Source organism: Pogoniulus pusillus, chromosome 28 (genome assembly GCF_015220805.1).
Source record: "Pogoniulus pusillus isolate bPogPus1 chromosome 28, bPogPus1.pri, whole genome shotgun sequence".
In the NCBI taxonomy this organism is placed as follows: domain Eukaryota; kingdom Metazoa; phylum Chordata; class Aves; order Piciformes; family Lybiidae; genus Pogoniulus; species Pogoniulus pusillus.
This window is the reverse complement of record NC_087291.1, coordinates 11,208,355-11,231,442: the sequence shown is the minus strand read 5'-3', so window position 1 is coordinate 11,231,442 and position 23,088 is coordinate 11,208,355. Positions and strand designations below refer to the sequence as shown.

The 23,088-nt window shown below is 40.1% G+C and overlaps 1 protein-coding gene across 15 annotated transcripts in view; it reads left to right on the top strand.

Moving 5' to 3' along the window:
• The window catches only part of HDAC9 (histone deacetylase 9), a 465,174-nt gene that overhangs the window by 263,772 nt on the left and 178,314 nt on the right, over positions 1 to 23,088 (top strand). For 12 of the 15 annotated variants that reach the window (XM_064167147.1, XM_064167144.1, XM_064167145.1 and 9 more), the window contains one exon: positions 8,194 to 8,463. In XM_064167147.1, coding sequence (XP_064023217.1) covers positions 8,194 to 8,463 — 270 coding nt within the window. Of the gene's footprint in view, positions 1 to 8,193; positions 9,531 to 23,088 lie in introns of those variants that run through there. The other 3 variants (XM_064167154.1, XM_064167153.1, XM_064167152.1) reach the window with 1 other exon arrangement.

Here is a 23,088-nt window from a genome sequence, read left to right as displayed (position 1 = left end):
TTCAGCTTCTGAAATATGCTACAAAGGGGAATTGTTGCTCTTGGCATCAGTAAGGATACAGTCCCACAACACCGGGTTCAAAGCATCTTAGAGGTTTAAGTTACAGGTGGTTTCCTGTTGAATGGTTAAAGGTGCTTTGAAGATTACTGGATCTCTATTTAACTTCTAAATGTGCACTTTTGAGCTTCAGCAATCATTCCATGTAGCTGCCTTTGAATTGTATTGGAAGCTTTTTGATTGTGGACTAGTATTAGTAAATATATAACCCATTTGAACTTAGTCAGCTGATTGAAGTTACCTCTTTTTTGTGTGGTTAAATAACTTCATAAAAATACAGAGATGTTTTTAACTGGCTTTTATCAAAGTGACTTTGCAAGCCACTTAGTAACAGGAATGCTTGTTATCTATAGGGGAATATAAAATTACCATAAAAGGAGACAAAAGAAGAATGTGCTATTGCTAACATCAGATACAGAGCTGAAATGTGCATCTCTTCCCTTGCAGAGCAGCACCTTATTCTAAGAGAGGGCAAAGAAAAGGAACCATCCATTAATACAGAGAGAGTTGCAGAGTCTAAATAGATTTAGCAGGAGCCAATGCTTCTGCAACAAATATGATGCCATTCCCTGCTCTAAAACAAAAGATATGCAAGTAATTAAATGCTATTACCTGGAGAAGGCTTTTCTGCACTTACTGCAGAATTTTCCACAAGTTGTTTGCTGGAATTTCTCTTCTAATTCAAAGATCATGCATCTCTAGTTGTCTTCTTTTGTTTGAGGGTTACTTGCTGTCCATGTATGAGGCAGTGGCAAAGAGGAAAAGGTGAAAAGTGGGCATACTGCATTAGAGCCCAGAAAAATAAAACTAAAACAATCAATCCACCTTACTGGGTGAACTTCCCAGGGGGTGCTGATTCTATGGAATCTACTAAGAATTCCCAAGAAAATTAGAAACAAACCTAGACTTTAAGTACATAGTTTGTACAGTGGTTTGGTTATTAAATCTCGTCTTAATTAGGAAAAATGAAGACCAGAGAACTTCAAAGTTCGGAGCTGATCCTTGCATGTTAACCCCTCTCAGCTTGGGTGTTTTGATTACTCAACTAGGACTCCAGTTGGCTTTTCTTTGAGTATGCATTCCATATGTTTAATCAAGATGGCATATGTCTATCTCATAGCCTCAGGTTTTGAAAATATTTCACCTGCCCTCAATTGTCTGAAAAGATTTTTTACTGAGCCCTTGCGCTGTTTGCAGGTATCCACTATAAACTGATCCATTCATGCATTCCTTACAACATAAAGGAGCCCCCTGACATACTGGTGTTAGATAATCTATTTCTTGACATAAATTCTACCACAGCATCTGAGGCTATGTGTTGTGGCCTATAGATACTTCTGTCCTGAGTGTGAAAATTAAACTTGCAGTGCATTCCTAGTCACATAGGACAGGGAATGCGTTGCACCTCACAATATTTAGGCTGAATAGAGAAGTAGAAAGTCCTCTCATGCTTGAAATATTTTCATTCTTAAGTGGTTATTAATGATAAAGAGACAAAAGCAATTCCTTCTTTCAAAACCTAGTGAGCCTAGCTTTTATGCTTGACAGTATAGGCTGTATACGTGTGCAGATAGGACACTTTTAGGTTTAGACATTTAAGGTCTTTCTCTGCTTTGAACCTCCTTTACCCCCATAACTTCTCAGTCTCCTTTCTCCGTAGTCCTAGGGCAGCTGGCCTTCACCGGGGGCATAGTAACTCATCAAAGCAGCAAACACCTAAGGAGGAATAGGAGCATGCTGCATCCACGGAAGCAGAGGGTTATCTGAGGATGTGGATGGTTTATCAGACTTCACAGTTTGCAGCATCTAGGTTCTTCTACAGCACCATTCTCAGAATAACCATCCTGGTAAATAGTCCTGAAAAATATCAGTGCTTTAATCATTCCTCTGTATTCTACAAGTATACAGAAAGCCAGGGGGCTTTCTCTCATACCAAAAATCTGATCTTTGAAATCTGGAATTTAAGGGTAGCTTACAGACAAGAGAGAAGGAAAAGCCCAAATCACTGAGTAGCTTTTAAGTACTGAGTTTTTAACTATATTCTATGACCGTTTAACTTAAATGTTCCCTTGTGCCTACATAAGGTTTTGAATTCTGCAGTCATGGTGGAAGGTATTTTGTTCAAACTTAAAACTTGCCTCTGTAGTTGAAATTTTTTGTTCATGATGTGGTTTGTATAGCTTTACAATAGAAATTCAACTCGGCAAAGCAGAGTTATTTGAACCTCAAAGCAGCAGATATTCTAGACCATGTAGAAGAGCAACCCAGTATCTTCTCATTTCTTGGGGCAGTTTGGGCATGTATCAAAGGAATTCATACATTGTTCTGTCCCTTTCTCTTCTCATCACAGGCTATGTAATGAAATCTGCACAGAGGTATAACTCCTTCCTTTTCAGTCATGGAAGATGTAGAGGTTTTGTTCATAGGAAATACTCATTCTCCTAAAAGTTTAAGTGAGAAAGACCTCAACCATTTTAAGCTGACAAGGCTATGAAATGCCAGCTGATCAAGAGCTTAGGAAAAATTAATATTTTTTTCCCTCTTTTCAAGTTCTCTTTCCTTTTGTTCCTTATGTTTAGGACTTCAGCACTGAAGGCTTTAATGTGTTTCAACTGAACCCAGTATTTGAATGTTTGCCCTGAACTGAGCTGATATGGCATGTGTCAGCACTCCCTGAAAACTAGTTTTGGCAGACAAAGGTGGATATTGCTGTAGCAACAAAAAGAGGAAGTGACCAAGTTTCTCCCCACTCCATTGATCTTGTATTTATCTTATATTAAAAAGCCATTTCTTTTCTTTGAGCAAAGAATATGCTTCAGCAGCAAACCAGTGCTGCTGTGAGGGTGATAACAAGCAAAATCTAACATAGGTCAGAGGTAAAGAATTCCCCTGGATCATTTCCATTCTAAAAAGAAACAAATCATTGCCAAGAGGTGTGCCTCTGTCCTTAATAACAAAGAGAAGATCCCCTATGGATTATTTCTGGTCAGCTGTCAGATGCCAGGCTTTTGATGTGGGAAATGGTATATGTCTCCACTGAAGTCTGACATTTATACCTGGGGGATCTAGTATGCTGACCTTCTGAAAACATTCTGCAAATGCTGACACCCCATCCAAAAGTAGGTAGAAACCCTCCTCCCAGTTTTCTGGGGGAAAAAATAATAACAAATGTGAAGTAACCTGAACTCTGCTTGTCTTAGAGAAGATTGGCTTGGCCGTTGTCAGCTTTAATATACTTCTGTCCAAATGACAGCTTATTTCCTCATAAGGCTCTTTGATCACCACTGCAGATCTTCATTCTGCTCCATAAAGGGAGTCCAAAGTCTGAAACCCCCATTTAAAATTATTGCAGTTGGGTACCAAAAGACCACTACCATGATAAAAACCTAAAAATCATGATTTTATTTGTGTTTCTCTACCTAGAAAACTTTGACCCTGCAGGAGAAAAAGAATGGCTTTGATCTAACTAATGTAACTGCAAAGCCCCTAGCAGAGGTCTGTGTTCAAGAAAATCTCAGAAATCATAATGTGAAGAATCAGTGAACAAAAGTCCTCTCCTTAAAGGTTGGCTTTTGTTACTTAGGATGAGTCTGGTCTCTGTTGAAGCTAAACTAGCATTGTCGTCAGTGGGACCCAGAAGATTTTTCTTTGATCAGTGTTCTTAAAGTAATGTATTTATAGCATTTGGGGAGTTTGGTTTCAAGGGTAAAATCCTCCTCTGGAATGGAGTAGCAAAGACTGAAATAATGGGGCAGTTGGTAGTGTGCAGTAAAGTACGGGAGCAGTATGGGTAATGTTAAAGCGTAGATAAAGATTACCTGACTTTCAGTTTTCATTCCAGGGCGTTAATTGGTTTAAAGCATCTTCGTCTAGAGAATCAGTGACTGGGCAAGACTGTAAGGGTGAAAAAAAAAACAAACAACGTGATAAAAAATGCAGGAAGTGAAAATTCTGTAGATGAAAAATTAGATGGAAGTTTCTGTCAACTCACTGAAGGAGAAAAAATGAAAGAATGCTTGTTGTCAGTGGGAATATTGAAAAGATTCACTTAACCCCAGATTAATCATTCACTCCTCTGAATGATATTTAATGAAATACAGAAGCCTGGATCAGGTTCAGCTGGAGTAAATTAATCTAGTTTCATTAAACATATTACAACCCAGGTTTTTTGGCTTTCCAGCTTACACATCTGACCAGCATCTTCTGAAGGTGAGAGGTGGCACATTTTAAATATTGCTTATAGCAGGGGATTATTTGGACAAAACTATAGCAACAGTTGATTGTGTTTGGAACTGAAAAGTGAGCAGAGCATTTCTCCTGTACTGAAAACTAATATTTAAACCATAAAGTAGAATGATTTTGAAAGATAAATATGTCCCTTAGAAAGGTTGTGTATAAGTAACAGAGACAACAGTAAGCAGGAGCCAAGTAGAAGCAGTACAGCTAACAACATAACTGGTTAAAGGAATCATACGTAACTGGTCAAAGGAATCTGATAGCCATAGGAGAAAAGGAGTAAAAGAGACCCTGGAACATGTTGCCCATGGAGGCTGTGAATGCCTCCTCCCTGGGGTTGTTCAAGGCCAGGTCGGATAAGGCCTTGAGTAGCCAAGCCTAATTGCAAGGCATCGCTGCCTCTGGAGGAGAGGATGATCTCTGAGGTTCCCTTCCAACCTAAGGCATTCTGTGATTGCATGAAAGGAAGTATGTTCCATAAGTCTTGATTCTGATTCTGTTATTCTGATTCTATACCTGAGTTCTTAGCAACTAACAAGTTTCAAGCAGTTGCTTAAAATGAGCAGTTAATTAAAGCAAGAAAGGTATAGGGTGGCTGTGGCAGGGGTTTGTGCCTTGTCTCTTTATAAGCTGTTTTAAATGTTGCATTTTTCAAGAGCTTGCAATTGCAAAGAGGAAACAAAGGCAGGGACTGCAACTGAAGGACCTGTAAAATGGTCTGTTGCAACGTCCAGATTATTTCTACTTAGTTTTCCAATTTTATGTACAAGCAAGCAGCTTAGATTGTGTTTGATGTCTTTTTTTGTTGGGTTCTTGCAGTTAGAGAATGGAGTTGATGTCTGTAAATGCTTCCTCTCCTGCTGCCACTATTTACTTTGGCTCATACCTATCCCTTACAGTTTAATTTCCTGAAAATAAAAGAAAAAAGAAATACAGGTTATATTAGCATGAAACTCATTTTTTGAGTGACTCTTTTAGTTGGAACAGTGATACCAGTAAAGTGTACTGGTTAAAGAAGACCAATCTGTACAACTCCGATTTATTAGTGAAATGAACCATAGTTTCATTGTTATTTTTAAATGTAGTCTTATTAAAATTCAGGTTAAGCAATCACTTTTTCAAAACAAAAAAAAACCACATTAAAACAAGGAGAAAGTCCTGCAAGTACCTACAGATAAGTTCAAGGGAAAAAAGAATTATTAAGTAGGGATTTAAAGTGAAAAATTCAAACACTAAGTGTAAGCAGAAGGATCCAGCTACACAGTTAAAGGACCTGAGCAGTGTTTCATTCAGGACTCATTTTCTGCTATGTAGTCCAGCTTTAGATAGAGATAAAACAGAAATGCTGACTATAAACTGCTGTCTTTGCATGTCTCCAGACAGGTAATTTTCCACAGTACTATCGGATCAGGGAATATAATATAAAATAAGACGTTTCTGACCTAGGTGAGCTGAACAGTCTCCTGATAATGCTACTAGTGTCATTATAGGGATGAGATGAGGCCAAGTTGCCTTTAAAAAATACTTTAATAAATGCACAAGTGTGGTGGGGACACAGAGAAAGCAGTTGGCTGTGGCTTAGTAGACTGAGATTTTGGGCCTCCGTCCCACCATGCTATGCACCCATTCTTATCATGACCCATCATAGGAGAGGGCATGACTGCAGTGCCTCATAGCCTCTTGCTTGAGGTTAAGTCACAGTGTAATGGATATTTTTAATAACACCTTGCAGTAAAGATGATTATAGGGATGTATTTTATGAAAACTACCGTGAAAATACATAAAGACTTTAATTTCACAGCAGTTTAGAAACTTTCGTTTGTTTAGCTACTTTCGTCACTGCAGTCTGGAGCAGACTGCCTGCTGACTTCCATGTCGTGAGAGCAGGCCCCAAAGCAGGAACACTGCAAGCTGAAATGCAGCCAGCCAGCACTGTAATCTCTGCACTGTGTGCTTGTGTCACTCCCCTGATGACATGCAAGAAGTGTTTGAAGGTTCCACACAGAGACTGCACAGTGCAGGCCATCATGTGTTGCCTCAGAAAGCTCAGCCGCAGATCTGTGACGAATGGCAGCATGAAGAAGAAGGAGCCTGACATGAAAGTGAAAAAAGCATGAAAAAAAAGGGGAACAGTAACGAGCTAAATATGTGTCTTAACTTTGCTGTGGACCTGCACTCATTTTCTCTTGGCTTCCCCTCCAGAATAACCCACCTGATGTCAAGTAACTGGCACATGGAATGGTTTACAGATGAATCAGTGACTCTCGTGGCTGTGTATGATTATCTGTCACACAGATGTTTCAGCTTGCAGTTGCTTGCTAGCAGCCAGCCAGGCAGCCAGCCCTGCCTTTCTTTTCTTGCTTGAGGAGTGGAGAGGGCTCATCCACAGATGTGCAACTAAGCAACTGGGAGGAGTGTACCCAGGCTGAATGCACACAGTCAGCTTCGGTGCCTTCTTGGTCAGCATCACCCCCTGAGAAACAACTGGAAAAGATTTATGGGTTCGATCTGAGAAATTTTCCAGATGCTGCTTCATAAAAGGAGACTCTGCATTAGCTGCAGCCGTAAGGATTCCCCAACTTAGAGCATGCCACCTGCAGCTTGCAGGGGACACATGTTGTGGTCTGCCAGTTAATAAGGTAATGAAAGGGGATTATTTTTTCTGTTTGTTTATTTGTTTCCTTTTAGTAAACCATTAAACTCCCATTACACCCCAAAAGTAAAAGTGGCCAGAGCCTGTGACTTCCACCATGGAATTAGTTTCTCCACTCATGTGAGGCATATACAGCAAAGCATCAACTGGAACTGCACAAATACATCTTGCAACTCTTTCCGTTGACTTTGTGGGAGTTCCTGATGCCAGCTGTAGCTTCTTGATCACAGTCGATACGACAGCTCTGCCCTTCACTGAGGTGGCATTTTTCTGCAGGCATTAGCAAGTGGAGTGAAGCTAGGTGGGTGCATAGTTTGTGACAAAAATAGCTATAATGAAGCCATCTACTGACTCAGCATATAGCACTAGCTAAAATGCAGCTTGAAAGATCTGGGAGTTGGGCAGAGGCAAGCAGGAAGAGGAAAGAATGTAAGATAATAAATGGTAAAAGGTGTGTGTGGGGGTTCCCCCTTCAATGTATTTGACCTTCCTGATACAAATCAGTATTTGCTTGGAATCAGGTGGGCCAGGTGAATAAACGATAATTACTCACTTCACCCTGCAGATGCTTTCTCACCTCTGATGTGTGCCTCTTCCAACAAAGAGAGGATTTTTTTTTTCAGGTTTGGCTTTTTGGATTAACTTTGGATTATTTTGGAATATATTTGCTGCATCTTAAATAGTAAAACGTGTGTTTAATTGCAACACTCAGGCATCTGGCAGCTCAGCAGAGCTTTACAACAGCAGTTATTAGTGTTAAGATCAGTATTGTCTGGGTAGATGTGTTACATCGTTATTGCTGAAACCAGAATGCCTGTCCCGTGCGTGACAAAAAGCTGTGGTCTTTCCAGTGCCACGGGAGAGATGATAGACAGCAGCTCTTTGTCACTGCTCCTTTGTCAACTTTTAGTGCCTTCCTACTTTCATTGATAGAGTAGCTTCTGCGAGTATCCCTAACAGCAGTAAAATGCTAACCAGATTGGTAACTTCCTTGTTTCTTTCTTCTGCTATTTTCTTTTGTGGGAAACAAACTGTGATATAGTTAAAGTTCTGCACTTCTGTTTGAGGAGTCTGAAGGGAGACTAACTAGCTTTGATACTTTTATCCCTGTGTATTAATATTTTAGCAGTGCATAGCTCCCTGATTTTGCTGCAGAGGCTTGAATTTTATCAGTGCAAATCTAATACTTCTCAGTGTTTGCCATCAGTGAAAGGAGTCAATAACTGTTCCCCTCCTTCTCTTTTCAGATGCTCTCTAAATCCATTGAGCAGCTCAAGCAGCCTGACAGTCACCTGGAGGAAGCTGAAGAAGAGCTTCATGGAGATCACTCGATGCAGGAAGAGCGAGCTCCCGCCAGTGGTGCCAGCGTTAGGGCTGAGAGCAGCAGTGCTGGTGTGGATGACAGAATAGGACAGCAGGTGGGGGCTGTGAAAGTCAAAGAGGAGCCACCGGACAGTGATGAGGATGTTCAAACCCAGCAAATGGAATCTGGGGAGCAAGCTGCTTTTATGCAACAGGTAATAGGCAAAGATTTAGCTCCAGGGTTTGTAATTAAGGTTATTATCTGAAGATCACATGCATTTTCAAGGCTTTGATAAGCAGTTGCAGTTTGATTCACAGATCTAGCAAATCCTGATTTTACTGTTCAAAGAATCTAACAAAGGCAGAAGTGTTGTATGCACACTTGAAAACATAGCAAAGCTCATCCTTATGGCCACTAATTGAGAAAATACCTGTTGCAGTCAGTTATTCTCCATCATTTTTTGCGTAGTAGCCAATAGACTTTGTATTAGGCCAGGATTGCATTACACTGCTTAGTTCTAGTGAAAGAGAGCTCGTATTGCCTAGCTTGTTGAGATCAGCAATTGCTGGAATTAGTTTCCAGACCTGATTGATGAAACGTTCTTCCTCTCTAATCTTGAATCCTCTGACTTTTGCTTTCAGCTGTCTGTATATACTGTATCATACTGTAGTCCTGAACACTGTTAACGGTAGGGTATTTTTTCCCCGGTAGACAGGTACTGACTGCTATATCAGTGGTCCCCAGCTGGTGTATAAAGTATAATTTAGAGAAGACTACGAGGTGGATGTAAAGAGGCAAGGGAAGGCACTGTTTAAATACTGCATTTGTTTTCTCTTTTGCACTGCTTAGTTAATTTTTCATTCTGTCTTATTTGATGATACTGTCTGCAGAGACATCCTTAAAAACAGCATTAGGTTCCAATCAGTTGTTAGGACATTGCAGGACAAGCACAGAGCTGTTACCATCTGATAGCCAATCACTTGGGTTTTTTAACTACAGACTGTCCATACAGTAGCACATAACCTTTACTGCTGGGTCTCATGGACAAGTACTACAGTAAGGGTTGTGCACAGAACACCAGCTCGGCCAAAGGCTGGCTCAGGTTTGTCAGGCAGTCTCACCAGAGCTGAAAAGCACAGCGCGTGTGTGCAGGCAGGGCAAGGCTGGATGCAGTGCAAGGCCCTGTTTATTTAAGTCCATACTTTGTCAGGTCCCCGCTGTTCTTCTGCAGGAAAGTGATTTTGGGAGGGGGGGGGGCAGGAAATGCCTTATGGAAACAGGAAGCCCAAGTGATTCATGTGCTGAGGAATGCAGGGCAGGGGGTGGGGGATGGAGGGACGGGGCAGCGGTCCCTCTGTTTTTAAAGGCACTCTATGAATTGATTTATTGTCAAAGAAAATAACAAAGCGAGTAGGGAAATTGTTAAGGAAGCTTTCCAGTGAAACATTTCCTTCATATTCCCTTTTGATATGTTTACCTTGTTTTATAGGTTTACTTTTGTTAAGCTAGTTAAAGATTCATTGTATTAAGATCCCCTTTAATATGGATAATCCCAAACTGACCTGGAATCCTTGTCAGGGTTTTTGTTTTGTTTTGTTTTTTTTTCTATTAAAAATATTTATATTTCTAAAGCAGAGGTATTTTAAGGTGCAGTATCCTGTTTCAAAAGAGATAGCAGTTTTGCCAAATGTAGAAGTTGTTCTAAAATGTTATTAGTAGGTGTTGTTTACATTATGCTCTAATACAACTAAATCTCTTCTAAAATGTTGCAGCTTCCAAAGATACATTATCCTTTTTCCTAGAAGGTCTCCAAACAAATGATTAAGTAGTTGCTGTTCCTATGAAAGGCCTCCTTAGATAGGAAAGATTTATTATTTGAGAAAAACACAGGTGATTTTTGTGTGTGCTTTGTAATTGAACAGAAACCTTTCTCCATCTTGGATGGAAAAAAAAAGTCACATTCAAAAAGTGAAGTGAATTCCATATAAAAATGAAATTACCTATTTCTTTCCCATTATGTGTAATTCCTTTTCTTTTGAAATCTGACTTCAGCCTCATCAACAAGGGATAGTGCATCTTTTAAAATACATTTTTTGGAGGGGGAGAAACTTGCAAAAGAAGACGTTTGTACAATATCATTTCAAAGACATGTATCCACAAAAGGCAAAAGATATTTTTATGATGTGGTTCAGGTGAGACACCCCCAATACATTAGCAGGCTTTAATTTCAGAATCTTTTCAAATCTGGATAAAATCAAAATAGAGAAACTACCTGGAACCAGTGAAAAGGAAAACGGGGTTTAAACAACCACATTTCTAATTGATTATTGTCTCTTACATTTTAAATCTACTGTATTTATTATAATTTACACCCTCAGAGGTGATCTCTTGTTTTGTGTTGTAAATATATTCTGTTTGTATGTTCCCTTTTTTTGCCTTCTGATATAAGTCTCTTCCTTTCTCAAATAAAGTTTTTTTTTAAAAGATCCCCTTTCAGATATCTGACTTTGTGTAAATTTGGTAACTTAGTCGTGCTTTCACTTTGTATAACCAAATATGTTTGCTACACATTGTCGAAACAATTCAAGCTTTCAGGAGCAAGGTTTTTATTACTCTATCCTTAACAATAATTACACAAAGTCTCTTTGTTTTGTTTTGTTTTTTTTTCCAGTCTCTTGTTTTATCCCACATCAGCCATTGTAAGTTTTAGTGAATGTGGAAAAGTATTGGTCCATGCTCATTCTCCCATTGTGGCATCTGTCTTCAACATGTGATCATGTATTATACCATGCAGGACAGGTAAAGGTATATCTCAGGTCCTGGCTCCTAAGTATCCAAAACTCAGGTGAGCCAAAATAATTTCCATGACGTTTCCAAAACCTGCCTAGAAGCCCAGAGATGCTAGTCTGAAACTAAACTCATACTGATCTCTCTGATATTCCTCAAGACCTTTGCAAAATTAGAGTCTACCTGTATGTACACTGGGGAAGAGGGAATCTGTGAACTTTGCATCAAAGCAGTTGCATGAGTGAGCAAACTCCTTTAGAAAAACATCTGAGCACTTCCAGGAGGATGGGAGATTAGTGACATTTTCTAGACCTTGCTTCAAATCTACAGAGAGAAACCATTTGTGCTGCGTAGCAATCCCTGTTGCTACAGCACAAGAGTTCAGAAACCTGCTGTGTGCTGCCTCTTAACTGTTCCTTTAGATTGCAAAGGCTCTTAACAGGTTCGATTCTTCTATTTTAAATAAAATGCTTTCAACAGTGTTCTTATTATATAAGAATAAATGCTTCCATAAATCAAATTCAGGTATTTTCACTAATACACAGCCAGGTTATGTTTCATCAGTAATACATCCAGAAAAGAAATTGCTTTAAAAGTCAAGTTTTAACTTAGGAAAGCTTAAAACTTGCATTAATAGTGCAGCATTATAGTGCTTGCCCATTGTTTATTATGTATTTAGACTCTTGTGTCTATAAGTAAATCATGCTTTCAACAGGGATTTTATTAGGTAGATGCCTTTTGTTTAAATACTCATGCCAGAATTAGAACAGGAGCCAGAAATGTTTTTTGATTTACAGCATTCCTGTTCTGAAGGCTACACCTAGATTTTTTTATGCATCAAAACATCCATAATGAAGAAAATAATCTTAATGTACTGGACTTCACAAGCCTTACCTTTTTGCAGGAATAATGTGCATCTCTCCCTTTTTTTTTTCAAGTGTTGATTCTGTCCTGTTGTCCCAAAACTTGAAGTCAGTATAGCTGCCAATTTAGAAGTGATTAGTATTAAGTGAGGAAAAATGCTTTATAATATTTACATACACACATATTCCTATAACATTAGCCTCTTTTTCATCTTCTAGCATTAACAAAATAGGTTTAAAAGCTGAATAGTTCAGCAAAGCAGGAGCACTCCAGCCCCTGGCACCACTCATCCTTTCTCTTCAGCAGTTCATTCATGCACTATCTTCATTCCATCTTCATTGTCATCAGGATTGCTAAGATTTACTCCATGCTACTTAAGCCAACTCTACCCTGTTTTTATCTTCACTGGCATTCTGAGGTAAAAATCTATAAACATTAGTCCCAAGCATCAATCTAAAATTGTTTACTTATTTCTCCCCTATATGAGCACTTCACAATTTGCAGCCAAAATTAGCTAAGCCAAGTTAATTTCCTTATTGTACTCTGTTCCCCTAGCAGCATGTCCTACTTATCCACTTAAGAAATGTTTGTTTGCTTTTCATTTATTTGTTTAGTTTCTGATTTCCTTGTGCAGTTCCCATAGTCTGGGTGGTAGAGGGGCTTCTGTACCTCATTTCTCAGTGGAGGACTATAGCTCAGAACATCATATGCTGAAGAAGAACATCCTGGCTAAAATTATCTTCTGTGCACTAAAGCAGTAGTCACAGTCATTTCTGTAGATCTTTACCAGTTGTACATCGATAGGCTGCTGATAGACTTCATGCTTTGCATTTGTGTTTTGTTTTGGTCTCTTCTAATTCAGCCTAATTTGGAATTAGATTTAAAAGTACAAACTGCACAGGCAGCAGAAAGCTGAGTTTCTTTGCCATGCTCACTCACACACACACACCTCCCAGGACTGGGAAGGGATGTGCTTTAAGTGTGTCCTGGTTTCTGGTGCCCATTTACTGAGCTCAAGTGTCACACTCCTCTTGCTTATTTTGATTCTGGCACCGTAGCTCATATAGGACAAGTTCCCTGGCTACCTGTTGGCACAGGCAGCTATTGGAGACCCCCAGGGGTTATTTAAGCAGCAGCTGAGATTTAAGAGCACTAGTTTAGTAACTTGAAATCATTCAGCAATGTCTAATTCTCTGTGATGACTGCATGGGGGCCTTAGTCATTAGAGCTGTTTTGACAGACCAGATACTTAGAAATGATTCACTGCCTTAACTAGCTGATCAAATGAGGTGTTTTGAATCTGGCTGTGGAGCCTTTGGTGTGTGTGTTTTACTTCCATAGTTGCCTTGAAGTAACAGTATTGACTCTCAGCAGTCTGTAGCCCTGAAATGTAAGGAAGTTGAGTGGAGGATATGGCTGTTAAAAGTTTACCCCTCTGCACACTTAGTGCTTTCAGGATGGTAGTATCATAGTATCTTACAACATTTTTGGGCAGGATAAATGGAAATGTAAGTTTTGAACACTGTCAATCCTCCAAATAAACCAGCCATCACCTCTCCTCTCTCCTAAATAAGGTTGCAACCACAGCCTTAAAATATACTAGCTCAGTTCACCTTTTTTGGTGAACTAATCCTGTACATTTCTGCCCTTCCTGAAGTCTGTGGGTGCACAGTTGCAGTACATCCCCTAAGACAAGCTGATAGTGCCTGTGATTTCTGGGATCAAACTCTGAGCCATGAACTGTCAGGATGGAGGGAGGGGGCTGAAGGCTGTGTGGTTAGATTAATTGTGTGAAAAGTTTTCATTCATCTACATGAGCAGAGGCCCCATCTGAATATTATCCAGCTTTCTGTCGTCATTACTCTTAAGGGCCTGTCCACCTCTAGCATGTTTCTAACTGTGGACTTCACAAATTATGGTGCGTGTAGAATTGTTTTGTATGACAGTTTTATGTGAAAATGCATAATAATGAGGATAATTACAATTATTCTTTCCCAGTTTGATTTGGAAATGGTAACTTCTAGGAAAATATCAAACCTACTTTCTTAATGATCACAAAGGAATTGTTATTTGTGTGTTTAATTGGAAATTTTCACCTTAGACAGAAGGCAATAAGACTTACTTTATACATAATTAAATGAAGAAGTTAATTGTCTGACCAACCATGTGGCATTACAACATAAAAATATTTCATTTCACTGATACCCTCACAGAATAATGTTGATAATGCTTCTGTTTTTTGGTGCAAGATTTTTTTTAATGCTTCTTTTCTTTCCTCAGGTACTTACAAGCATCTTGCTATTTAGTTACCAACCTGATCTAGTGTGAGGTGTCCCTGCCCATGGCAAGGGGGTTGGAGTTAGATGATCTTTGAGGTCCCTTCCAGCCGTGATGGTTCTATGACTCTATGATTTTTGTTACTGCTCCTTTTTGTCAGAGTAAGCAGCACATAAGGAGAGAGCTTTGGCAGGATTAATTCATCAGGGTACACAACTAGCAGGAATCAAAAGTCTGTAAGTCCAGATCTCAGTAATTATCACTTCACATTTTGACAATCAGATGATACTACTTTCATACCACTGAGCAATTTATCATTTCCTGTTTCAGACAGCACAGACTTTCATTTTTACTGTCATTGAAGAAGATTATGTGTTCTTGGAAAGCTGTTTCTTTAAATGCTTCATTTTTAGAAGCATTCTGTTCTGACCTCTGAATGTTTCTGTCTGTCAGACACACACAAGTTTTCATTTTCTTCCTTCCCTTATTATATGAGAGTGAATAAATGCATGCCTCAGTGTACTGCTGGCTAAATCTTCATAAAGCTCTGTTGTTTAATGGCCTCAAAGAGCAGCTTGCTCTGACTACCTTTGAGACATAGGTGCTCTGATGCAGAAAGCAGTGCATAATCTGTCTCCTCTCATATTCTGGCCCATGACCTTTGGATCCCCAGGAGAGCAAGGAGGTCTTTCTGTTCATACTGCTTGTACTTCCTCAGTAGAGTCTTGTGAAAATTACAGCTAGGAAGTGGCAGCAACACAACCATGGCAAGGGCTTGAGAAGGCTTTGCTCAGGTTCCCTGTAAAGCAGCTAGTGAAGAATGGAGCATTCAGTCTCGAGTTTTTCCCTTAGTGTTCCTTTTGCTCCCAGCAAGCATGGCACTGTGATAGGCAGCTTGCAGGTTTCTAGAGTAGGTTACTGAAGGAGCACAGGGCAGAAGTGCTGTTGGGGAATACTCTCCTCCTGTGCACAGAATGATAGCTACCAACCGCTTCTGAGGCTTGCTGTCCTAGAGCTTTCTCTGCTGAGCATACAAGTTGAAGAGTTACCACGTCAGAGAGCCCAGCTCCATCACTCAGCTACCAGACTGCACACAGGGACAGGTGGTGATCAGGTTTCCCTCATTTCTCACCTGTTTTGATCCATTTTGACACCTTGCCTTAAGGCATCAAAGGCTCCCAAGTCCAATAGCATATTCTTTGACATCTTTCTATTCTAGAACTTTCTGGTTCTCACCATTTACCTAAATTTCTCCAGGTCTCTTGTCATAGTTTCCTGTCAGTTTCTGCACAGATTTCAGTTTTCTGAAGCTACTGACTTCATAGAGAAGCTCCAAAGCTTCTTCCTTAGTGTTTCTGTTAGAAAAATAGAAATGATAGTGCTGAATGCAGGTGCCATGTACACAGGCTTAGCCCAGGGACACCTGGCTTAAATAGTTCTGCTCTGGTCTTTTCTACAGGTAATTAGGCCTGTCCTATGTAAGCAAGTTTTTCATGCAGACTCTAAGAACACAAACAGGGAGCACAGGACCAGCACACAAAAAAGATTCTTTCCTACAGAAAGAGACTAAGCATGGGGACTGCTACTTCTCTGTGTTTTCCTTCCCAAGGAGCTGCATTTGAAATGACTGCTTTCCAGTCAGGTGCTATTACATGCCACTAGTAGTGTGGACCCTCCTGTAAAAGAAGCAGTGCTTTTGTTAGCCTCCCTGGCCCCTTCCCTCTCACTTTTAGTGAAAGACTCAGAGCACATTAACTCAGTTTCATTGTCAGTTTCTGCTTTTGTGCAGGAATCTATAATTTGGTAAGAAGTTACATCAGAGGTGAGCTGACCAGGGAATGTCTTGCAGTTGGCTGAAAGCCTGTGCTTATTCCCAGTTTCAGATGGGTTCAGCTCTGTGACCAATCCAGTAGCTGCACTCTCAGGCCTTGCCCTTTTCACACTGGCAAGTGGTTGACTACTTGCTACTGCCCACCAAGATGCTTTCAGTCTATGAAATCAATTGGCATGAGCTACATTCAGTCAGAGAAGAGGCAGTTGGTTCTGTCTGGTGGGATGCCGTAGCTACATGAACACAGTGTTTGTGAAGTACTGTCACAAAAGTGAGCTGCATGTGGTCACCACAGAGAAACAGTTTCATAACATAGTTTTATTCATAGGTCTGGTTTTCAGTACCCAGTCCTAGAGGCCAGGACTCAAGGGATCATTTAAGCCTGAAAGGATACTGTGAACTTTTAGCTGGTCAGAGACAGAATGGAGTCAGTGTTTGCTTCTCTTTCTTACTGTCATGGCCACCTGCATATTGTAGTTGAAAGGTGTCATTGCAAAAGGCTGAATACTGAGTTACAGACAGGTGCTCAAAATGGATTAGGTATGTGAGAGAAGAAAAAGTTTTGGAATCTGTTTGCATCTTTTTTTCTAGGATCAACTGTACTGTGTCTGCCTCCCCTTCTGCGTAATTACTTCAGCTAGTAATTAAGGAAATCACAAGACAGGGCACTTAATGTTCGATGCAGATCAAGTTATTATGCATTCACTGCTTTCTTCTGCTTTAATATGGATGCTAATTATTGAAAGGTGGGAAAGAAAAAAAGATTCTACACTTGGGGGTCTTGGAAATTGGAAATCTGGCAAATTGGAAAGGAGGGATACAGTCCCACTGTTCAAGCTGCAGAATCCTGGAAAAGCAATAGTGCCCTATGGCAAGAAGGATCAATACAAACTTAGCTTTTCTCTTTTACAAAGCTCATCCACTGAACTAAGAGCTTGATCCTAACAAAACAAGGGGATTCAAGTCCTGCAACTGACTACACAGCCAAATGAGAATCTGTGAAATTCTGTCTCACAATTTGATTCCTACCAACAACGGATCCACTCCTCAGCTACTGTTTTCTTCACAGGTCACTCTTACAGAGCTGTTGAATCATGAATGAGCAACTACCAGTCACTACTGCTGCTGTTTTTGGATCTCTGAGTTGTGTAGCTTCTGAGAAACTGAAGGAGGTCCTCAAGGCTTATAGCAGGACTTTGAAAGAAGGAATAGTAAACAAGATAGGAAAACCAAAACTGTTGGAATCCTTTGGTCCGAGTAATTCACCAAGGACATTGCTAAGGGCAAAACTGAGTTACTTGGACACTGTCAGAAGCCTCTAGACTGAATTTCACATGCTTTTATAGTTCTAAGTACATGACAGCATTCATTATGAGGACAAAGAAATGCTACAAAGTTCTCCATGTAGGCTAAGTCTTTGTGCCACTGAAGCTGGAAAGGTAGAGCTGCTTTCCAAGAACATACTTTGTAAAAATTAGAACAGTTATGCCCAAAGCTAGCACAGTGTTTCTCCCCTTCAGCAAGCAACTCCTCAAGCAGGAACTTCATCAGCCTCTTCTCCCTTCTCTGGCCATGCTGCAGATATCCCCTGGTGTACTAGCCCCTCTGCCAAGCTGTCCAGATTTGACCCGTTTGTGATGACCTGAAGGGATAAGAGAAGCCAGTGGGAAGGACCATGAGCCCTTAGTGACACCTGCTTTGTGCATGTGCTTTGCCACCTTGTGGTGGCCTTGGCTCCTCGAAGCGAAGTGACAGTGCCAGGCAGCAGACAGGAGTGGATGGAGAGGTACCCTGTCTGGCACTGCTGTGGGGCATAATGGTGAGGGAGGCCAGAGAAAGTGAAGCAGCAGTCATAAAACTTCTCACAAGATGCTTTATAGTTGGGCTTGAGAGCCCTTCTAGGCTTTGAGAGCAGCTCCTCCTGAGGCCTCCAGATATCCACCAACTGCAAAGAAGTTTATTTTCAGAAGACAAGATGGTAATGAGAGATTAACTGCTTTGCCTTTTAACTCTTAATTTTAACCCATTTTATAGGAAACTGAGCATAAATAATTTAAGTTGAAATGTCCTGAACCTTTCAGGGAATAGAAAAGTTCAGACTGGTAAAGAAATGTTTAAAAAACCCAGAAGTGCTCTGTCAGTTACTACCAACACAAGTCATTGGCTTTCACTTTCCTGTTGTCTCCTTTAATTATTTTAGATTCCCTTCTAAATACAAGTTTTGCTTGAATGCAAGGAAAGCAGTCAAAGCAGTAGAAGTCCCAGTTCCTAACTCTCTGTACTGACTACACCTTGAATCTTGCTTCAATAACTTGAAAAATGCTAAATAATAACACTAAAATGCTTGCTGAAGATTGGGCCAAGTGTATCAATGTTCTATCGTCTTCATTCCACTGCTTTCTGAAGATAAATGGACATTTATTTTTCCAGCTGGAGGCTTGTACTTTAACTTCATTGAATTGAATCCATTATTAAACTTAACAACATAGTCCAGTGCTGGACTCAGATGTGGAAACTCTGAAGTTCTTGTTGCTTCTTATCTGAGCACTCTGGGTCAAGAAGACAGATGAAGTGAAGATGGACTATCTAAAATGCTTATGAAATTAACCAGTTTATATTTCACCAGAAAACCAGCGAGACACATTTTTTCATCTACTTTCCTAGACAGGTTTTCATGTGCTAGGATGGTTTTCCCCAGTTTCTTCTCACCTTCTTAAGAGCATTTTGCAGTCTTCAGAGTTTATCGCTATACAGGAAATGTTCCTCTATGTCATCTCCTGATAATCTTGGAGCGTCAGCACTACGAACCCAGTAATGCTTCCTGAGTGTTCACATGCTCAGGGCATTCTTGAGTTGCAGCCTTAATAAATAAATAAAAGAAAGAAGGAGTAAGCTTGTCAGGCATTTCAGGCCAATGACCAAAGCCAGAGAGCCTGGTGAGTATGGTACTATATTCCCTTTAACTTGATTTTTGTGGGCATCATGCATTTTCTAAATGGTTATAGGTTCCCCTGATCCAATGTAATATAAAAGATTTACTGTTACAGTTTGTGTGTGGCCAGGCAATGGCATATGGAAAACATGTTTCCTGCTATTTAATTTAATTACTCTAATCACGTGCCAGCCCCGGGCATGTCATTCTGAACCTCTGAGGCTCTTTGTCTGTCAAAGAGATGGACAATATCTTGGCTTTGTTTAGTTGCTCTGCAGGCTGTAGATAAAACCACTGAAATACTGACTGTTTGTTTAACCAAAACTTTGCATTTTAACCATTTGGCTTTGATTTTTTGTTTTACAAGAAAAGATGACATTTTGGCCTCGGTGAGCTGAAAAGGAAATATTAGGGATATGAAGAAGAACTGTCACTTTCAGGGCTTAATAGATGAAAAAGAATACTTTAGCCTTCTGGTCAGAAATCAGCTTTGTTAGCAGAAACTTAAGACGTGCATCACTGTTATTTTAGAGCTGCCTGTTAGCAAGGGCAGCTGGAAGAGTCCTGTTTGTAACTGCTCCTTTCTAACACACTTAGCCCTTCATTTCTTAGCCCTATTTCATTTGTTTTAATTGATGGAACTCTGGTGGGGGAAGCTAATTAAGATTACATAGCAAATAATAACACCAGTAGTGTTGCATCCAGGTATAAGTTAGCTTTTATCTTAAGAGAGATTATTTCTAACAATCATGTTGTCAGAAGAGGAAAGAATGAGAATCAGCTTTTAGCAAGTTAGTTCTGTCTTACAAGGATTTAGTAGATGTAGAAGGACTTGTCTAGTCTTAACCTTTTTGGAAGCTGAATGAGTTTCAGTTACTGTAAGTTTCAACAGCAAATTGATCTACCTCCTTATGTGGTAGTGTGCCAGCATCCTGCTACAGGAGTTATCAACCTGATTGTATGGAAGATGCTGGGCAGAAGGTCTATAGCGTGCTATCAAGAAATCAGCATCACCAGGGGGAACATTGGCTGGGAAGGGATGCAAACACAGAAGATGTCCACATTTCTGATAGTTTATGTATTTCTGATATTTCAGTTTTATGGTACTCCAGCTGCCTTTAGTTTCCTTCCTGTTTTCTAGCTGAATCACTGAGATGCAATAAATGAAATCTAATTCCTCTGGGTTGCACAATACAGCAAAAGGAGAATTAGAAGTTCCAGTTCCTGCCCCACTTAACTCTGAGTTAACCACTAGATGACACTACTTCCCACTTACTTAACAGGTGTGGGCATATGCTCCTATCTCTGCATATACCAGTTCATATATTTGTATCTGCTTCAAAAAGCATTATACAGGAGTTGCCTTCACTGTTGCACATTCTGGTGAATTTTGTGCACATACCCATAGGTATTCAGGTGTGTTCATGAAGGGGTACACTAGCATGGCAAGCAGTGTGCTTGCATCTTCACATGATTTATAGAAAACATTTCTAATAACTCACTATGTGAGTCTTTAGGATGTTGTAACTTAGCAAGCATTGATGACAGCTCTACTTAAACCAGAGGAACTCCAAGAACAGAGGCTGGAGTTTGTGGAGAACATTCCCCTGGTCACTGACCTTTCCTACCCCCTCCAAAAAAAAGGATACTTTTTTTGGGCTTCTGTAGTCTGATTCTGGAAAGATTAGGCATAGGGGGAAATATCACACTGAGGAGTCAAGGAGTCAGGGAAGAGCAGGCTGCACAATCCAAAGTTCCAAAATGACAAACTGTGAGGAGGAGAAAGACACAGAAGGTCTCATGCATATCCATAAGGCATTGGCTGCCACTGTGGTATTTAGGTTAAGAAGAATGAACTTTCCAGAAGGCTGCATGGAAAGGATCCCACATTGCTAAAAGCCTGATTTTCAAAAATCCAGAAGCTCCAGATTACTTGAAAAACAATTCCTCCAAAGTTATGTTTATGCTTCTTGCTTCTAAATTGCATGCACAAGGGCATGAGGATCTGCAAGTGGAATAACAGCACCTTCAGATACACTTTTATTTTTGCCTATGTCAACAAGCATCTTGTTCTGTTAAGATCTCAATAACACATATGCTCTGTGTGCTCTAACTGTAACACACAACATTGTGTGATATACGTGGCCATACTAAAACATACCTTTAAAATCTGCCTGCCATCTACTACTGTGATGATACACTACCCACAGTCAAAGTATGAAGTACTTTTTTGTTTGGTAATCTCAATTTGAAATATGAAAAAATCTTCTCCATTTTCCACCCACTGTAATCCTGTTCCCTCCCAGCAGTTGCAATATGAGTTGGGGAAATCCTTGTCTGCTATTACAGTAGCCAAATACTTCCATACTCCTGTCTAAGGAAGCTTGCAGCAGGGTGACTGAGCCACCTTTCCTGGAGAGGATCCACTGCAATGGTTGCATTTCACATTCTATCACAACCCATTATTTTAGCATTATTTTTTCTGTTTTAATGCAAAGAGCTGCTACTAAAGTATACTAGTATGTACATATACATACACGCATACATACATATATATATAAAAGCTTTACAGTCATGAAATATGAAGTCCATATAGTGCCTACCTAGCACTAGATTACTGAACAAGGTGCTTCTGCTAATAAACTGTTTTGCTTAGACAAAGCCAGTCATAAGAGCTACAATCTTAAGAGAAGCAACTGAGGGAGCTGGGGATGGTTAGTTTGTAAAAGAGAAGGCTGAGGGGAGACCTCATTACTGTGTACAGCTACCTGAAAGGATGTTGTGGAGAGGTTAGTGCTGGTAACTAGTGATAGAACAAGAGCAAATGGCCTCAAGCTGTGACTGGGCAGGTTTAGACTAGACATTAGGAAACGTCTTTTTGCACAGCAGGAGTGGTTAGGCACTGGAATGAGCTGCCCAGGGAGGTAGTGGAGTCACCAACTCTGGATGTGTTTAAAAGTTGTTTGGATGCGGTGCTAGGGGCTATGGTTTAGGGTGAACCTTGTAGAGATATTGGTTGAACTTGGTGATCCCGAGAGTCTTTTCCAACCTGAATGTTTCTGTGAGTCTGTGAAGCTTGGACTACTGACTGGTAAGACTTCACGAAATTACATTGCCTCAATAGTCTCAGTTTTGCTGTATCTATGCAACAGCTCAGTTAACATCACAGTTTCCTGCAGTTCTGTTGAATGCTTGGGAATTGTATCCACAGATAATCCCTACCTCATTTACAACTACATTCTTCCATCTTACAACAATATGAGTCCGTAGGTCCTGTAAAGACCCCGTAAAGAAAGATACCACTACATACAGAGCACTGAATCTGCAACCAACAACTTCACTAGATCCATGTAAGAACAGAGGTTTCTTTTAGCAGTCAGAGTATCCAGGTTTCCAGGAACAGCAATGGCTGGAGTCAAGGCTACCTAAGTTGCAACCATAAGCAGGGTAATTAAAGATAGAGTTTTATCCTGTGTATGTGCTATTTGGACAGGTTAATTTATTGGAGATTATGGAAAAAGAGGAGAAAATACATCTCATTTTAAACATCAGAGAGAGGCTGAGAAACAAGATGTTAGCCAAAGGTTTTTCTTGTTTATTAAAACGATGTCTTCTATTGAATCTAAACAAGTGTAATTACTTTTTCAGACTTTGGTTTCCTCTCCAGATCATGTGCTCTTATATTTCATTTAGACAGGACCTTTATGTGAATTGCTTCTTTTTCACCCATTTCCTACAGTTTCTTAAATTTGTCAGTGAATACACTTTAGCCTTCCTCCAAAGACTGCTTGAGAGGGAAATAAGCTTTCTGCTTTATTTGTGGCTAAGCATGAGCCCCAGGAAGGTTAGCTAGAGGATACAGAGTCAGGCAAGACAAGAAAGCAGCTTGTCTTCAGACCTCTACCTGGGACTTGCTGCAGTAAAAATACTCTGTTGATAGCATATGCTAGCTCTGTGCAGGAAAGTTCCCTGCTCAGTCTAATTGCAAAAGCACGCAATGTGAGCTTTTGCACTGCTTTTATAGGGAGGGAGATAGAGGAGCAGTTTTAACTCACTTTTGCTCTCTCCTTCAGACAAAAAGACTTTATTTTCAATTATAGTGACCTAAGAAATGCAGTCTTTTGGGGCTAGGCTCTTCCCTGACTCAG